The sequence below is a fragment of the Suricata suricatta genome, chromosome 1, assembly GCF_006229205.1.
Source record: "Suricata suricatta isolate VVHF042 chromosome 1, meerkat_22Aug2017_6uvM2_HiC, whole genome shotgun sequence".
NCBI lineage: Eukaryota > Metazoa > Chordata > Mammalia > Carnivora > Herpestidae > Suricata > Suricata suricatta.
The window spans coordinates 140,729,766-140,746,058 of NC_043700.1; the positions used below are offsets into that span (position 1 = coordinate 140,729,766).

The window sequence follows — 16,293 nt, forward strand, 5'->3', positions numbered from 1 at the left end:
ATGACCCGAATTTTTATATATTGCAAAATAATCACTACAATAAGTCTAATTAACATCTGTCACCATACATAGTTACAGAATTTTTTTGTTTGATAAAAACATTTCAAAGTCATTCTTTTTTTTTTTTTTTGGCTCTTTGGTGTGTCTGTGTTTATTTTCTTTAATATAATTTAATATGAAGTTAGCTAACATACAGTGTATACAATGTGTTCTTGGCTTCAGGGATAGACTCCTGTGATTCATCGCTTACATACAACACCCAGTACTCATCCCAGCAGGTGCCCTCCTCAGTGGCCATCACCCATTTTCTCTTCTCCCCCAGCCCCACATCAATCCTCAATTTGTTCTCTGTATTTAAGAGTCTCTTATTATTTATCTCCCCCTCTGTTCAAAACTATTTTTTTCCTTTCCTTTCTCCCATAGTCTTCTCTTAAGTTTCTCAAGTTCCACATATGAGTGAAAACATATGATATCTGTCTTTCTCTGACTGATTTATTTTACTTAACATAATACCCTTCAGTTCCATCCACATTGTTGGAAATGGAAAGATTTCATTCTTTCTCATTGCCAAGTAATAGTCCATTGTATATATAAACCACATCTTCTTTGTCCATTCATCAGTTGATGGACATTTGGACTCTTTCCATAATTTGGCTATTGTTGAAAGTGCTGCTATAAACATTGGGGTACATGTGCCCCTAAGAATCAGCACTCCTGTATCCTTTGGATAAATTCCTAGTAGTGCTATTGCTGGGTCATAGGGTGGTTCTATTTTTAATCTTATGAGGAACCTGCACACTGTTTTCCATAGTGGCTACCACTACAGTTTGCATTCCCATCAACAGTACAAGAGGGTTGTCATTTCCTCAGATCCTTGCCAACATCTGTTGTTTCCTGAATTGTTCATTTTAGCCACCCTGACAAGTGTGAAGTGACATCTCAATCTCGTTTTGATTTGTATTTCCTTGATGAGTGATGTTGAGCATCTTTTCATGTGTCTGTTGGCCATCTTGATGTTTTCTTTGGAAAACTGTCTATTCATGTCTTCTGCCCATTTCTTCACTGGATTGTTTTTGGGGTGTTGAGTGTGGTAAGTTCTTTATAGATTTTGGATACTAACCCTTTATCCAATATGTCATTTGCAAATATCTTTTCCCATTCTGTCAGTTGCCTTTTAGTTTTGTTATTTGTTTCTTTTATAGTGCAAAAACTTTTTATGTTGATGAGGTCCCAATAGTTCATTTTTGCTCTTATTTTCCTTGCCTTCAGAGACATGTCAATTAGGAAGTTGCTGCACCTGAGGTCAAAGATGTTGTTGCCTGTTTCCTTCTCTAGGGTTTTGAGGGTTTCCTGTCTCACATTTAAGTCTTTCATCCTTTTTTTAAATATATATATGGTGTAAGAAAATGGTCCAGTTACATTCTTCTGCCAGTTGTTGTCCATTTCTCCCAGCATCATTTGCTAGAGTCTGTCTATCTCCATTGGATACTGTTTCCTGTTCTGTCCAAGATTAGTTGGCCATACATTTGCGGGTCTAATTCTGGGTTCCCTGTTCTATTCCATTCATTATGTGTCTGGTTTTATGCCATGTCTTGATTATTAGAGCTTTGTAGTAGAGGATGTAGTTCAGGATTGTGATGCCTCCCACTTTGGTTTTTCTGTTTCAGCATTACTTTGATTTTTCAGGGTCTTCTGTGGTTCCATACAAATTTTAGGATAGTTTCTTCTAGCTTTGAGAAGAATGTTGGTGCAATTTTGATTGGGATTGCATTGAAAGTATAGATTGCTTTGAGTAGTGTTGCTATTTGAACAATATTTGTTCTTCCAAACCATGAGCATAGAACTTTTTTTATTTCTTTCCATCTTCAATTTCTTTCATAAGTTTTCTATAGTTTTTAGCATACAGATATTTTACAACTTTGGTTAGACTTATTCCGAGGTATTTTATGGTTCTTTGTGCAATTGTAGATTGGATCAATTTCTTGACTTCTCCTTCTTCTGCTTCATTATTGGTGTATAAAAATGTAACTGATTTCTGTACATTTATTTTGTGTCCTGCAACTTGGCTGAATTCATGTTATCTGTTCCAGCAGCTTTTTGGTGGAGTCTTTAGGGTTTTCCATGTAGACTGTCATGTTATCTGGGAAAAGTGAAAGGTTGACTACTTCTTTGCCAATCTGGATGCTTTTTATTTCATTTTTTTGTCTAATTGTTGATGCTAGGACTTCCAACACTATGTTAAACAACAGTGGTGAGGGTAGACACCATCCCTGTGGTGTTCCTGATCCCAGGGAGAAAGCTCTCAGTTTTTCCCCTTTGAGGATGATTTAGTTGTGTGCTTTTCATAGATTTATGATGTTTAGGTATGATCCTTCTATCCCAACTTTCTTGAGGGTTTTTATTAATGAACAATATTATATTTTGTGTAATGCTTTTTCTACATCTATTGACAGGATCATATGGTTCTTATCTTTTCTTCTATTAACGTGATGCATTACATTGATTAATTTGTGAATATTGAACCAGCTCTGAAGCCCAAGATTGAATCCCACTTGATCATTGTGAATAATTCTTTTAATATACTGTTGAATTCAATTTGCTACTATCTTACTGAGAATTTTTGGATTAGATTCACCAGGGATATTGACATGTAGTTCTTTTTAGTGGGTTCTCTGTCTCTTTGAGAATCAAGGTAATGTTGGCCTCCTAGAATGGGTCTGGAAGCTATTTTTCCATTTCTAGTTTTTGGAACAACTTGAGAAGGATAGTTATTAACTCTGCTTTAAATGTTTGGTAGAATTCCCCTAGGAAGTCATTTGTCCCAGAATTTTATTTGTTGGGAGATTTTTGATAACTGATTCCATTTCTTCACTGGTTATGGATCTGTTTGAATTTTCTATTTCTTCCTGTTTGAGTATTGGTAGTGTGTGTAAGAATTTGTCCATTTCTTCCAGGTTGTCCAGTTTGTTGGCATATACTTTTTCATAGTGTCCTGTAACAATTATTTGTATTTCTGTGGTGTTGGTGTGATCTGTCCTCTTTTGAGATTTTATCTATTTGGGTCTTCCTTCTTTTCTTTTTGAGATGTCTGGCTAGTGGGTTATCAATTTCATTTTTTCAAAAAAACAGTTCTTAGATTCATTGATCTGTTCTACTATTTTTTGGAATATATGTTGTTTATTTCTGCTCTAATGTTTATTATTTCTCTTCTTCTGCTAAATTTGGGATTCCTTTGCTGTTCTGCTGTGGTTCCTGTAGGTGTGCTGTTAGGCTTTGTATTTGGGATTTTTCTTGTTTCTTGATATAAGTAGGCCTGGATTGCAAAGTATTTTCCTCTTAGGACTACCTTTGCTGGATACCAAAGAGTTTGGACCATCGTGTTTTCATTTTCATTTGCTTTCATGTCTTTTTGAATTTCTTCTTTAATTGCCTGGATGACACATTCATCCTTTCTTTTAAAAAAAAAAACTTTTTTGTGTCTTTATTTTATTTTGAGAGACAGAGAGAGTGAGTGGGAGAGGGGCAGAGAGAAATGGAGACACAGAATCCAAAGCAGGCTCCAGGCTTGAGGCTGTCAGCACAGAGCCCAACTTGGGGCTCAAACCCAAGGACTGTGAGATCATGACCTGAGCTGAAGTCAGATGTTCAACTGACTGAGCCACCCAGACGCCCCACATTCATCCTTCAATAAGATGTTCTTTAACCTCCATGTATTTGGAGGCTTTCCAACTTTTTCATTGTGGTTGATATCAAGTTTCATAGCATTTTAATATGAAAATAAGCATGATATGATGTCAATTATTTTATATTTATTGACGGCTGGGGGCATCTGAGTGGCTCAGTCGGTTAAGCAACCGACTTCAGCTCAGGTCAGGATCTCACGGTTCATGGGTTCAAGCCCCACATCAGGCTCTGTGCTGACAGTTCAGAGCCTGGAGCCTGCTTTGGATTCTGTGTCTCCCTCTCTCTCTCTGACCCTCCCCTGCTCATGCTCTGTTTCCCTCTACCTCAATAATAAATTTTTTAAAAACCATTATATTTATTGACAGCTGTTTTTTGACCCCTAATGTGATCAATCTTGGAGAATGTTTCATATCCACTTGAGAAGAATATGTATTCTACTGCTTTTGAATGAAATGTTCTGAATATATTTGCCAAATCCATGTGGTCCAGTGTATCATTCAAGGACATTGCTCCTTTTTTTAAATTTTTTAAGTTTATTTATTTTGAGAGACAGAGAAAATGAAGGAGGGACAGAGATTGAGGGAGAGAGAGAATCCCAGGGAGGTTCCCTGCTGTCAGCTCAGAGCCCAATGTGGGGCTCAAACTCACAAACCATGAGATTATGACCTGAGCTCAAGGCCATTGTTCTTTATTGATTTTCTGCCTAGATGGTCTATCCATTGCTGTAAGTGGAGTATTAAATTCCACTGCAATTACCATATTTTTATCAATAGGATTGCTTATATTTGTGATTAATTGATTTATATATTTAGGTTCTTTCAAGTTGGCGGCATAACCATGTACAATGGTCAACTCTTCTTGATCGATAGACCCCATAATTATAATATAATGCCCTTTTACATCTCTCATTACAGCCTTTAGTTTAAAATCTAGTTTGTCTGATATAAGTATGGCTACTCCAGCTTTCTTTTGATTTCCAGTAGCACGATAGATGGTTCTCCATCCCCTCACTTTGAATCTGAAGGTGTCCTGAGGTCTAAAATGGATCTCTTGTAGACAGTATATAGACAGATCTTGTTTTTTGTAGTTTTTTAATCCATTCTCATACCCTATGTCTTTTGGTTTGAGCACTTAGTCCATTTGCATTCAGAGTTATTATTAAAAGATGTGGATTTAGTGTCATTGTGTTATCTGTAGGTTTCACGCTTGTGGTGATGTCTCTGATCCTTTGTAGTCTTTGCAGTGTCCCCTGTAGGATCTCTTGCAGGGCAGTGGTCATGAACTCCTTCAGCTTTTGTTTGTCTGGGAAAGCCTTTATAAGAGTCACTCTCTTAACAAGTTTCAAGTATGCAACACGGTATTGTTAACTGTAGTCACCATGCTGCATGTTACTTCCCCATGATTTATTTATAAGTGGAAGTTTGTACCTTTTACTCCCCTTACCTATTTCACACACTATGCCTTCTGCAGCCATCAACTTTTCTCTGTATCCATAAGCTTTTTGTTGTTGTTGTTTTCTACATATAAGTAAGTTTGTATAGTATTTGTCTTTCACTGTCTAATTTGTTTCACTCAGCATGATACCCTCAAAGTCCATCCATGTTGCTGTGAGCTTTTTGTTTTGTGATTTAACCTTCTAGCATGCTGAATGGTGAAGGTCACACAGCTCAGGATATTTACCCACAAAAATATGGGTTAGACAACTGCAAAACATGCACGTGATGACCTGTAGGAGAAGCTCACCCTCTGATGAGTCCAATTCACATGAACATGAACAAGGCCAGTCTAGAATAGCTCTTCCTAATCTAGAGCAGAATTGGGAGTAGAGTCAAAGTTAAATAGAAAGTTCTTTTAAGACTCTAAGGCATTGGATAGTTTATCATTCAATAGCAGAAAATTAATAAAAATACTTCTAGCTCTTAGGTACTCCATTTTAAATTTTGGAACTCTACCTTGCTTCCACCTCCACATATGCACTATTTTTTATGCACTTCAGTATCCAGCAATGTGCTATAAATGTTTAACAATTGGCTTTCTGTGGTGAAAAAAAGGAAGAAGAAAACACTTTTGTATAGCATTTACCATTATCTGTGGTATAATTCCTGCCACCTTGACTAATTTCAAGCTCTTGGTTATATAGTACCCAACTTGGCAAAACACATGGCAATTAGCAATTAGCTTACATTAGTCTATAATAGCCAGGTCCAGACAATCTCTAGTAGATCCGTGAATGACATCAGCCTTGATCCATTCAAATGCCCAAAGTTCATGGACACAAGTTTTATTATGCTGAAACATAGTCTCTTTACAACACATGCTACAGACTAATATCTGGGCCTATGGATATTATGCCCAGATATTTCTTTATATAACAACTATAAGCATATACAAATTATGTGCTTAATAAAGCAGAAGTTTCTTGCAGAAATCTGTTCCTCAAGAGAAGTCTTGGGCAATAAACAAATGCCCCCTCTGTGGTTCATTTTTATAGCCACAGCACTCTCACTACCACTTATATATATTATCAGTGTATGCATTTTTAATAGACATCATTTTTTATTCCTCAAGAAACTTTTACTTTTTAAATAGTTCTGAGGAGTCCAATGGACTTTCCCAATATCGTCCAAGATACTACTAAAAATTTTACCTTCTACAAAATATCATTTTCTAGGAAAAAAATAATATGTAGTCTAAGAATACTACTGTTAAAAACTAGTTCAACAACTGACTAATCTAGAAGATTGCCACAGGATGCTTGAAATTTCAATAAAATTTCTTTTATGCATTGGATACCTATATAAAAGAGGGAAAAAATGAAAAGTAACAATTGATTATCTCATACAGTATTTTTAACTTCCTTTATTTAAAAATTAGTAATTACTTTTAGGAGCACCTGGGTGGGCTTAGTTGGTTAAGCATCCAATTCTTGATTTCAGCTCAGGTCATGATCCCATGGTTTATGAGATTGAGCCCCATGTCAGGCTCCACACTGAGTGTTCAACTTCAGTTCAGGGTTTGATCTCACAATTCGTGAGTTCAAGCCTTGCTCAGGATCTGTGCTGATAGCTCAGAGCCTGGAGCCTGCTTTGGATTTTGTGTCTCTCTCTTTCTCTGCCCCTCCCCTACTCAAGCTCTGTCTCTCTTTGTCTCTCACTCTCCTCAAATAAATATTTTAAAAACTTATAAAATATAGAAAGTGAAAATTTTAATTGACTATGTTTTTAATATTAACATTTTACATAACCATAATAAAACTATGAAAATTAGGATTTCTTATTAAAATGTCAATTATCTTGCTAATTTTTTTTCTTTCTGATAAACAAGGCAAGTTCCCTTCTTGCATTTATTTGTCCAGGGTCCTTACTTTTTTCCAACTTGTGATAGTTCCCACAGTCTTTCTTTGCCTCTTGTTTATGAAGAGTACTGGGTAGTTAGTTTTTCTTTTTTTAGAATATCCTTCAATTTGGGCTTTTCTGATATTTTCTCATGAGTAGAGTGAGATTCTACATTTTTGGTAAGAATAGTACAGAAGAATCTTGTGTCCTTTACAGTGTGGCATATCAGGAAGTACATAATATAAATCAGTTTTCACTAGCGACAATAATTTTGATAATTTAGTTAAGATGGTTTCTTCCAGGATTCTCCCTATATAATTAAGGCGTATCTTGTAGGGAGATACGGCGAGACTATGCAGATCATATTAACCATATGTTTGCACATATTTTTGCAATCCTTTATAATAAAATTCCATTTGTGGAACTTTTAATTTCTAGCAATTCTCTTTGGTTCTTTAGCAATTTTTCACAATTATTCTTTTGATTTTTTAAGTTTATTTACCTTGAGAGGGTGTGTCTCGGGGAGAGAGCACAGTGAGGACGGGGCCGAGAGAGGGAGAGCCAGAACTCCAGGCAGTCTCAGCACCGTAAGCAGAGAGCCTGATGGAGGGGTCGAACTCACAAACCGTTAGGTCACAGCCTGAGCGGAGATCAAATCTGATGCTTAAGCAACTGAGCCACCCCAGCATCCCTACCATTATTTTTTTAAATTTTTGTAATGTTTCATTTATTTTTGAGAGAGAAAGAGACACACACAAAGTGTAAGCGGGGGAGGGTCAGAGAGAGGGAGTCACAGAATCCGAAGCAGGCTCCAGGCTCTGAGCTGTCAGCAGAACGCCCAACACGGGGCTCAAACCTACAAACTGTGAGATCACACCTTGAGCTAAAGTCAGTCGCCCAAACGCCCCTGAAAATTTATTATTATATATTTTATTTCAAATAATATTTCAAATCACTGTGTTAATATTTGTGGTCTCTGTTTTGCTGGTTCTCAGTCATGAAGCCTCATTTCCTTATAAACAAATTCTAATTATGCAAGGTTGATTGGAGATTTGACCTTAGATTTATCTTTGCATCTTCTAAAGAATTTTACTTTGGGACTTCTTTTTAGCACAACAGAAAAATTCTCAAGAGACTTGAAGTTTTAATATTTTCCTGTCAATTTATTTAGTTGAATATAATTTTGTAACTGAATATAACATTGATATAACTGTTATACTTCTTAGAACACAGATATATTAGTATTCTCTTTTACTTCCAAATGATACTTTTCAACCTAGTGACTACCATTCTTAAAGATTTAGCTAAAACATTGTTTCATTTTTCTCTTCCTCCACAAAGCAACCTCCTTCATGGGCTTGCCCTCCTCAGTTCGTCCTGACCATCTAAGATCCATCTCCATTACACTTATAGAAAAATTATTGACTTAACTGACATTTTCTGCAGTAATCTGTGAACTCATTTTGAACTGGAAGTGATCTTTCTTATTTCTTATACTATGTGCTACAAAAATTGGTTTTTGGAAGTATGAAATATTAAAGGATTTGTAGAGGGAAATTGAGTTAAAGTAGAGATGGATGATTGGACACAAAATCTGTATTTCTAAATACAATCGCTCAAGATTGTAGTGTTCACAGTCCAGTTAATATTTCCACAGACATGTCCAATTATTAACTTGTGCACTGCATGTCAAAAAATCTTTCCATAGCTACTACTTCTCTAATGTTTGGTGGTTTTGCTAGAGTCACTATCCACTACTCCTGTTGCCCAAACTATAAACTGAGCACCTTTTTGTTTTTTAAGATTGTTATTCTGTGCTCTCCATTCACAAGTCAATATTATATTCCTCCCTGACATTCATCAAATCTTGTTTTCCTAATATTTACTTTTAGCTTCTTACACATTGTTTTTTCTCTACCACTCAAATCCTAGTTAGATGGAGAAGAGTTTCATTATAGGGCACATATGACCATTCTCTGGAAATGAATTGAAAATCTGAGTAGACCTCTTTTGTGGGAATTTAAATTAAACACAGAATATAGCACTCAAGACTCTCCAAAGTGTTCTGTTTTAACTAGTATTTTCCTTGTCTCTACTGTTCTGAGTTAGCTTTGACTCTATGCATACTGAACTGATAACTGTATACTTAAATGGCCATTGTTTCCATATCATCATTTTTTTCTTTTTGTCTTCCATTCACCTTTGGAACGAACCGTCATGTTTGCCTCTGGGCTCAGGTGAAATGCACCCCACATCCTGAAGCTTTGTGATATTCTTTTTTACATTGGAATGATAGCGTCTTCTGGAGCCCAGAGATATTGTACCTTAATAAAATATTTAGCATAATCTTTCTGTTATTATGTGATGTATGCATCTCATCCACATACTATCATATAACCAACTTTTTGTCAAGACTTACATTTTTGTTTTCCCAAATTATCAATCTTCACATTCCATAAGGTATATACCATATCATTTATAAGATTTACTTACATGGGTTCTATTATAATTTAAAATTGTCTGTTAAAAAAGTATCATTTTGACTTTAATATATTTAAAACGAATCTCTAAAATGCTGCAGCCATTTCCTCCAGAATATTTCAATATTTCATAAGTTTTCTTAACAAATGTCCTATAGTACTCTGCCCAGTGAACAATGTTGACAAAGTTCTCCACACAGTATCATTTCCTAACTCTAGAAATTAATTTTTAACTTGATCTGCGTCTAAATTGCATCTTCAGTTCTGTGCTCCGCAAGCATTTAACGTCTCCAGAGCAGTGTCCGGGGGAACTGCTGTCATGGTCTCTAGGAAATGGATTTCAGCAATTGTGCTGCTGCAGCTCTGCTACACTGGCTGTGGACTCTGTGGGAAGGTCCTGGTGTGGCCCTGTGACATGAGCCACTGGCTCAATCTAAAGACCATTCTGGAGAAACTCATGGAACGGGGCCATGAGGTGACAGTGTTGGTTCCTCCACAGAGTTTCATCATCGACTACAGTAAGCCTTCTGCCATGAACTTTGAGGTGATCCCTATGCCACAAGACAGAAAGACCATGGAAAACTCACTAAATGACTTTTTAGAGGTAGCTACTAATGTAATGCCAACATTGTCACGCTGGCAGTCAGCAATGAAACTACAACAATTCCTTCTTCAAATAACTGGACATTTAAAACTCCACTGTGAAAGTGTAGTCTACAACCAGTCAATGATGAAGAAACTCCAGGAAACCAACTACAATGTAATGGTCATAGATCCGGTGTTACCCTGTGGAGAGCTGATTGCTGAGTTGCTGGAAATCCCTTTTGTGTATACACTAAGGTATTCCATAGGTTACACGCTGGAAAAATATTGTGGGAAACTTCCAGTTCCACTTTCCTATGTGCCCCTTACCATGGGCTCACTATCTGACAAAATGACCTTTCTGGAAAGGGTAAAAAATTTAATGTTTTCCATTTTCTTTGACTTCTGGATCCAACAATATGACACTCAGTTTTGGGACCAGTTTTACAGTGATGCATTAGGTAAGAGACTGCTTTTCATTCTAAAGTAATTAAGAAGAGAAACTTAGGTGGCTTAAGAAAAGTCTAGGAAAATGAAGAGAATGTTTTTAAAAGTTTCACTTCCACATAAAACTTTATAAATGATAGCAATGCACTGTTATCAACAACCAATTACAAGGGAGAGGCAAGAAATGTCTTGGTTATCCTTTCTTTAAAGTCATATAACAATTTTGTAAGAAACCTCGATACTTAATAGATCATTATCAAAACAAAACAAAATGTAACACACATGGAAGAATGATGTATTTTCTGTCAAATATATGGTCAAATATCACAAAAAAGTCTTGTATACCTAGTTTTCATAGCAGCAGAGATTAGCCTTTTATTGGTCAAAAAAGTGTAAGGTTGGTTGTAAGAGTAATATAATCTTTTTGCCTGATTCCAGTAATAAACTGACACCTGAGTTATATTAACAATGGGATTAAATTTGGCCTGTAATTTATTTTGTCTGAATTGTGACCCACACATTTTGAGAATCGTGGATTGTTACACCCAAAATTTATGTTATTCTCTGTGTTGGACAGAGTCCTTGCCATTCTTATCTCTTTCATAAATTTGGGATGAAGCTTCAGTAAGTCTTAAGTAAATTGTTTCATCATAGATAGTCATACCGAGAAGTTTCCTAGGATGCTTTGTACTTCTCAGGGGACGACTACACAGACACCTGAACAATTAAGTGTGAAACTCTACAACCATTTACAGCTTGAGGTGTTGAAAGATAGCATTTTTTTACATCAGTAGCGATATCCATATTCCATCTATTTTTAATGGTTTGCTTTTTCTATAAGGAGTGGTTTTGCTTTGCCATTTTCACATATATAGTTCTCATTTGATTCCATCAACCAAGCCTGGCTTCCACTCCAACTATTTTTGAGAATCTTGAGGAAGCATGACTTAACAAACAGATCATATTGTAGAAATATTAACTAATTTAACTCTCTGATTATATTAGTGCTCTAGGTCTGCCATAACTAAATACCACAGACTAAGTGGCAGGAGCAACAGAAATTTGTTTTCTCACAGTTTGGATGCTAGAAGTCCATGACCAAGGCGTTGCCAGAGTCAATTTCTCTTCAGGCCTGTCTCCAAGCTTATAATGTGACCACTTTTTTTTGCTATGTTTTCTCATGATCTTTCCTCTTGCATATAAAATCCCAGTGTTTCCTCCTCTTCTTATAAGAAGACCAGTGATATTGGATTAGGGCCCACTCTTAGACCTCACTTAAACTTGATTTCTTCTTTAAAGGACCCATCTCAAAATATAATGATTTTAACATGTGAGTGTTAGAAGAACACAAGTCAGTCCATAACACTGACTTTCTAGCAGATACCTTTTTTCATGAACTAATATTCAAAGGAATTAAAAATCCTTAGGTTTGGGCACCTGGGTGACTCAGTCAGTTAAGCATCGACTTCAGCTCATGTCATGATCTCAAAGTTTGTGGGGTGGAGCCCCACCTCGGGTTCTATGCTAACAGCTCAGAGCCTGGAGCCTGTTTCCGATTCTGTGTCTCCCTCTCTCTCTGCCCCTCCCTTGTTAGCACTCTGTCTCTCTCTCTGTCTCAAAAATAAATAAACATTAAAAAAAAATTTATCCTTAGGTTTATATGTGATTTAAATTTATACTATACCAATTTCACAGTAAATAATCTAAGAACCAGGAAGCACTACCTGGGTATAGGCAGTGTGTTGGGCTCTACAAATTTAAAGTAAATCAGACAGTATCCTGTCCTCAAGGCTTTCTTAGAAATAAACGCAAGACATAGAAAAATAAGTATATTCTGAAAATTAAGGATGTTTTCCCAGTTCTAACAAATAACTTTTTAGGACATTTGTCATATGATGCATAAAAAAGGGAAAGTTTTAAGATTCTGTATGTATAAATATTATGGATTGAATGTATTTCTTAGGATCTATGGCAATTTTTGCTCTATCATCTTTAACAAATTTGTTTATTTGCTTGTGTACTTTTGATGATTTTCATTCTCTCATTTTATCAGGAAATGATGTTTTCTGTGTCTACAAATTGTTGATTGGTCATTTGCAAACCCTCATTCTTCTCTATAAATCTTCTAAAATTAATACTTTGAGTCTCCCGTTCAAAAATACAACTTAAAGATAACACTAAAATAACTATGTGATATTGGTGACATGTATATTTCACATTCCACAGGAGGGTATATTGGGTATGAATCAGGAAATGCTTACTAAGAAAATAGTGGCAAATCAACTGTAGTGGAAAGTAATGGGATTTGACTAAAGAAGATAAAGTAAACACCAGTGGGATTCTTTAACAATATTAGTGAACCAGAGACTATAACAAGCTGGAAGGTAGTTTAAAAACCATTGAGAGTGAACTTGGTGCTGATATGCTGAAGCTAATCTGTCATCTGCCATTTAGCTGAAGAGAAACAATGAGTATTAAATTCATCAGTACATGGAGTTGTGGTTAAATATTTTATTGAATTTGTTTTTGTGAAAGTAATTTGCATATTACTTTCCTTACACAAATATCTTACCTTCTCTTCTTCTCATTTCTCATCCTTCTCTTTCTTACCCCCTCTCCTCCCTCCCTTCCTCTTTTCTTCCCTTCTTCCCTTCCTTCCTTTCTTCTTTCTTTCCTCCCACCCCTGCCCCAGGCTTCCTTCCTTCCTTCCATCTCTTCTGCCCTCCCTCATTATCATTTTAATTCTCCCTTCCTTTTAACATCTAGATGTGATAGATAAGCTAGGGGACATAATTTTCTTTGTTTGTCAGACAGTAGTGGTACATGTTATCCCAAAAAACATATATGCTGATAATTTTCACTTAACTTTTTTCATTTTCTCTAAGCAGACCCACTACATTATGTGAAGTTATGGGAAAAGCAGAAATTTGGCAAATCTCAACAAACATATATGCTAATAATTTTCATTTAACTTTTTTCACTTTTTCTAGGAAGACCCACTACATTATGTGAAGTTATGGGGAAAGCAGAAATTTGGCTAATCCGGACATACTGGGATTTTGAATTTCCTCGTCCATACTTACCTAATTTTGAGTTTGTAGGAGGGTTGCATTGTAAACCTGCGAAGCCATTACCTAAGGTATGTATATTACAGTGGAGGATGTTTTTTGTACCTTATGATATAATCCTAATTTTTCTTTAAAGTGTATTGCCTCAATAATAGAGATGTATTTGCTACTCCAAATCTATTTTACAAATCATAGGAGTTTCTTATGAAGGATATTCCCTTTTTTGGATTTCACTTTGATATTTCAGCTGAAGAAAGAAGTAATTCAAATGGCATGTTAAAATATCAGTGTGTTGGGGTACCTGGGTGGCTCAGTTGGGTAAGCATCCAACTTTTGATCTCAGCTCAGCTCATGATCTCACAATTTATGAACTTGAGCCTCTGTGTCAATCTCTGGGCAATCTGCGCAGAGCCTCCTTAGGATTCTCTCACACTCTCTCTCTCTCTCTCTCTCTCTCTCTCTCCTTCCCCCACTTGTGCTGTCCCTATGTCTCAAAATAAATAAACTTTAAAATAAAATAATACATCAGTGTGTCTATAGTTTGGGCACTGGATTGAAGGAACAGGAAGCTATAGCCTTGGAATTCCCTCAGGGAACGCTTTGGTCTTCCTAACAAGTATGATGGAGTTATGAATTGGGACAGTTACTATGATTGCTTGAGTGATAAAGATAATTTCATAAGAACTCTCAGGTATATTTCACAGAGTTTGGTCAGTTAGAAGAAGTATTGACAGAAGACATGGCATTAGGCAGCAATTTTGGGTAACAGTGACCTTTTACCAAGACAAAATAATTCATGGAAAAACTTTTTTAAGAAGATAAAGATGGATTTGGTTTTAGACCTGTTCACTGTAAAGAGCCAAAGGAATTTTTCAGGTGAATATTTCTAGGAATCATTCAGACAATACAAGGTCTGGGTTTCAGCAGAGAGCTTTAGGAACAGATTAGGCAAAATCAAGAAGTCACAGAACTGAGATACCCAACCATTGAATTTGTTCTTTTTTTTAATGTTTTTTATTTATTTTTGAGAGACAGAGAGAGACAGTGTGAGCAGGGAAGGGTCAGAGAGAGAAGGAGGCTCCAGGCTTGAGCTAGCTGTCAGCACAGAGCCCAACTTGGGGCTCGAACCCACAAACTGTTAGATCATGACCTGAGCTGAAGCCAGATGCTTAACCAACTGAGCCCCCCAGGTGCCCCTAAAATGCACATTTAAGTTTAAATTTTATGTTAGTATTCTGAATATGCTTTTCTTACCACTCCAGTTATAGCTGCAGGTAAGCTCGACTGGGAGTTATTATAGCAGATAATAAACCAATATCTAAACAGAGTTACAGAAAGAGACATGACATATACCTTGGCTCACTAGATAAAGCCCCATGCCACACTATTATATTTATCCTCCCATGCTCACTTTTCACACATACACACACACACACACACACACACACACAACTTCACAAAACAACTCAGACATGTCTTTTGAAAAGGAGAAAAATTATTCCATTCCAAACCCAATTACTAATACAAACATTTGAACAATATGAACACCAATCATAGGTTATATCTCTGATGAAAAAATTATGCCAGTCATTGAATACACAGAAAGTAAAGAAAACAATGAAAGACAGCCAAATCAAGGATCCAAATCCAGCTGCTATAAGTCTTCATATACATATGTGTGTGTGTGTGTGCGTGTGTGTGTGCATGTGTGTGTGTGTGTGTTTATTCAATCACTGTCTCCTAGGGAGATGAATCAAAATGGCAAAATACTAATTCCTGGGACTTCAAAGATATTCTCCTAACATTAACTAACCTAAAATAGCAGTCTACTTTCATTTATGGCATCATCCTTTCCCTAGTAATTTTACTACCTTTAAATTGAGAAATACATTGAAAAAGAAATATAGTTGAGAAATTTAATAAATATATTGAGAAATAATACAGGGTAGCCACAATAGTTGCACAGAGAATGCATGACAGTTCTCTAGAAGTTGGCATTCACATAGATTACAATGCAAAAAACCACAATCCCAGACCTCAGGGCCCAACTTGCATAACTGTAAGAAATTTATATTTACCAATGTGCTTAAGGATCAAGTTAAGGGCATGTCAGCTACTTGTGGGAGGGTAGATAGGCACTGTCTCATAAATGTTATCATAATAAAGAAATAGCAGAAATTTACCTTTAAAATATACTAATATATATTGCAATTCTAAAAAAATTCATTTGTAGTTCTATTAGTCAGGAAAAGAATAAACATGAGAAAAATATCCTGAATGCCTAACAGGGAGTTAGACTGATTTATTAATAATTTGTTGGATCTAAACAGACATGGTACACATTTTAAGACATGTCATGAATAAATGAGAAAATCTTTTCTCCCCTTATAATGCTGCATATTTACAATAAGAGAATTTTATCTCCATAGGAAATGGAAGAATTTGCCCAAAGTTCAGGTGATGATGGTATTGTGGTGTTTTCTCTGGGGTCAATGGTCAAAAACCTCACAGATGAAAAAGCCAATATCATTGCCTCGGCCCTGGCCCAGATTCCACAGAAGGTTAGTACAACATTGGATCCTGGTGAACATCTACTCCACTAATTGGAGAGAAAGTGTGGCTACCAGTTCTTTTCTAGATCAAAGTTGAAACTCTGAGCATAACTGGTACCATCTTTAAGTAAAATTTTTCAAAATC

At 36.1% G+C, this 16,293-nt stretch overlaps 1 protein-coding gene across 5 annotated transcripts in view; it reads left to right on the top strand.

Annotated features, from left to right (window-relative positions):
* Positions 1-16,293, top strand: part of LOC115284407 (UDP-glucuronosyltransferase 2A1) — a 53,325-nt gene that overhangs the window by 24,555 nt on the left and 12,477 nt on the right. For 2 of the 5 annotated variants that reach the window (XM_029931209.1, XM_029931168.1), the window contains exons 2-3: positions 13,519-13,667; positions 16,026-16,157. In XM_029931209.1, coding sequence (XP_029787069.1) covers positions 13,519-13,667; positions 16,026-16,157 — 281 coding nt within the window. Of the gene's footprint in view, positions 1-9,818; positions 10,543-13,518; positions 13,668-16,025; positions 16,158-16,293 lie in introns of those variants that run through there. The other 3 variants (XM_029931251.1, XM_029931120.1, XM_029931129.1) reach the window with 2 other exon arrangements.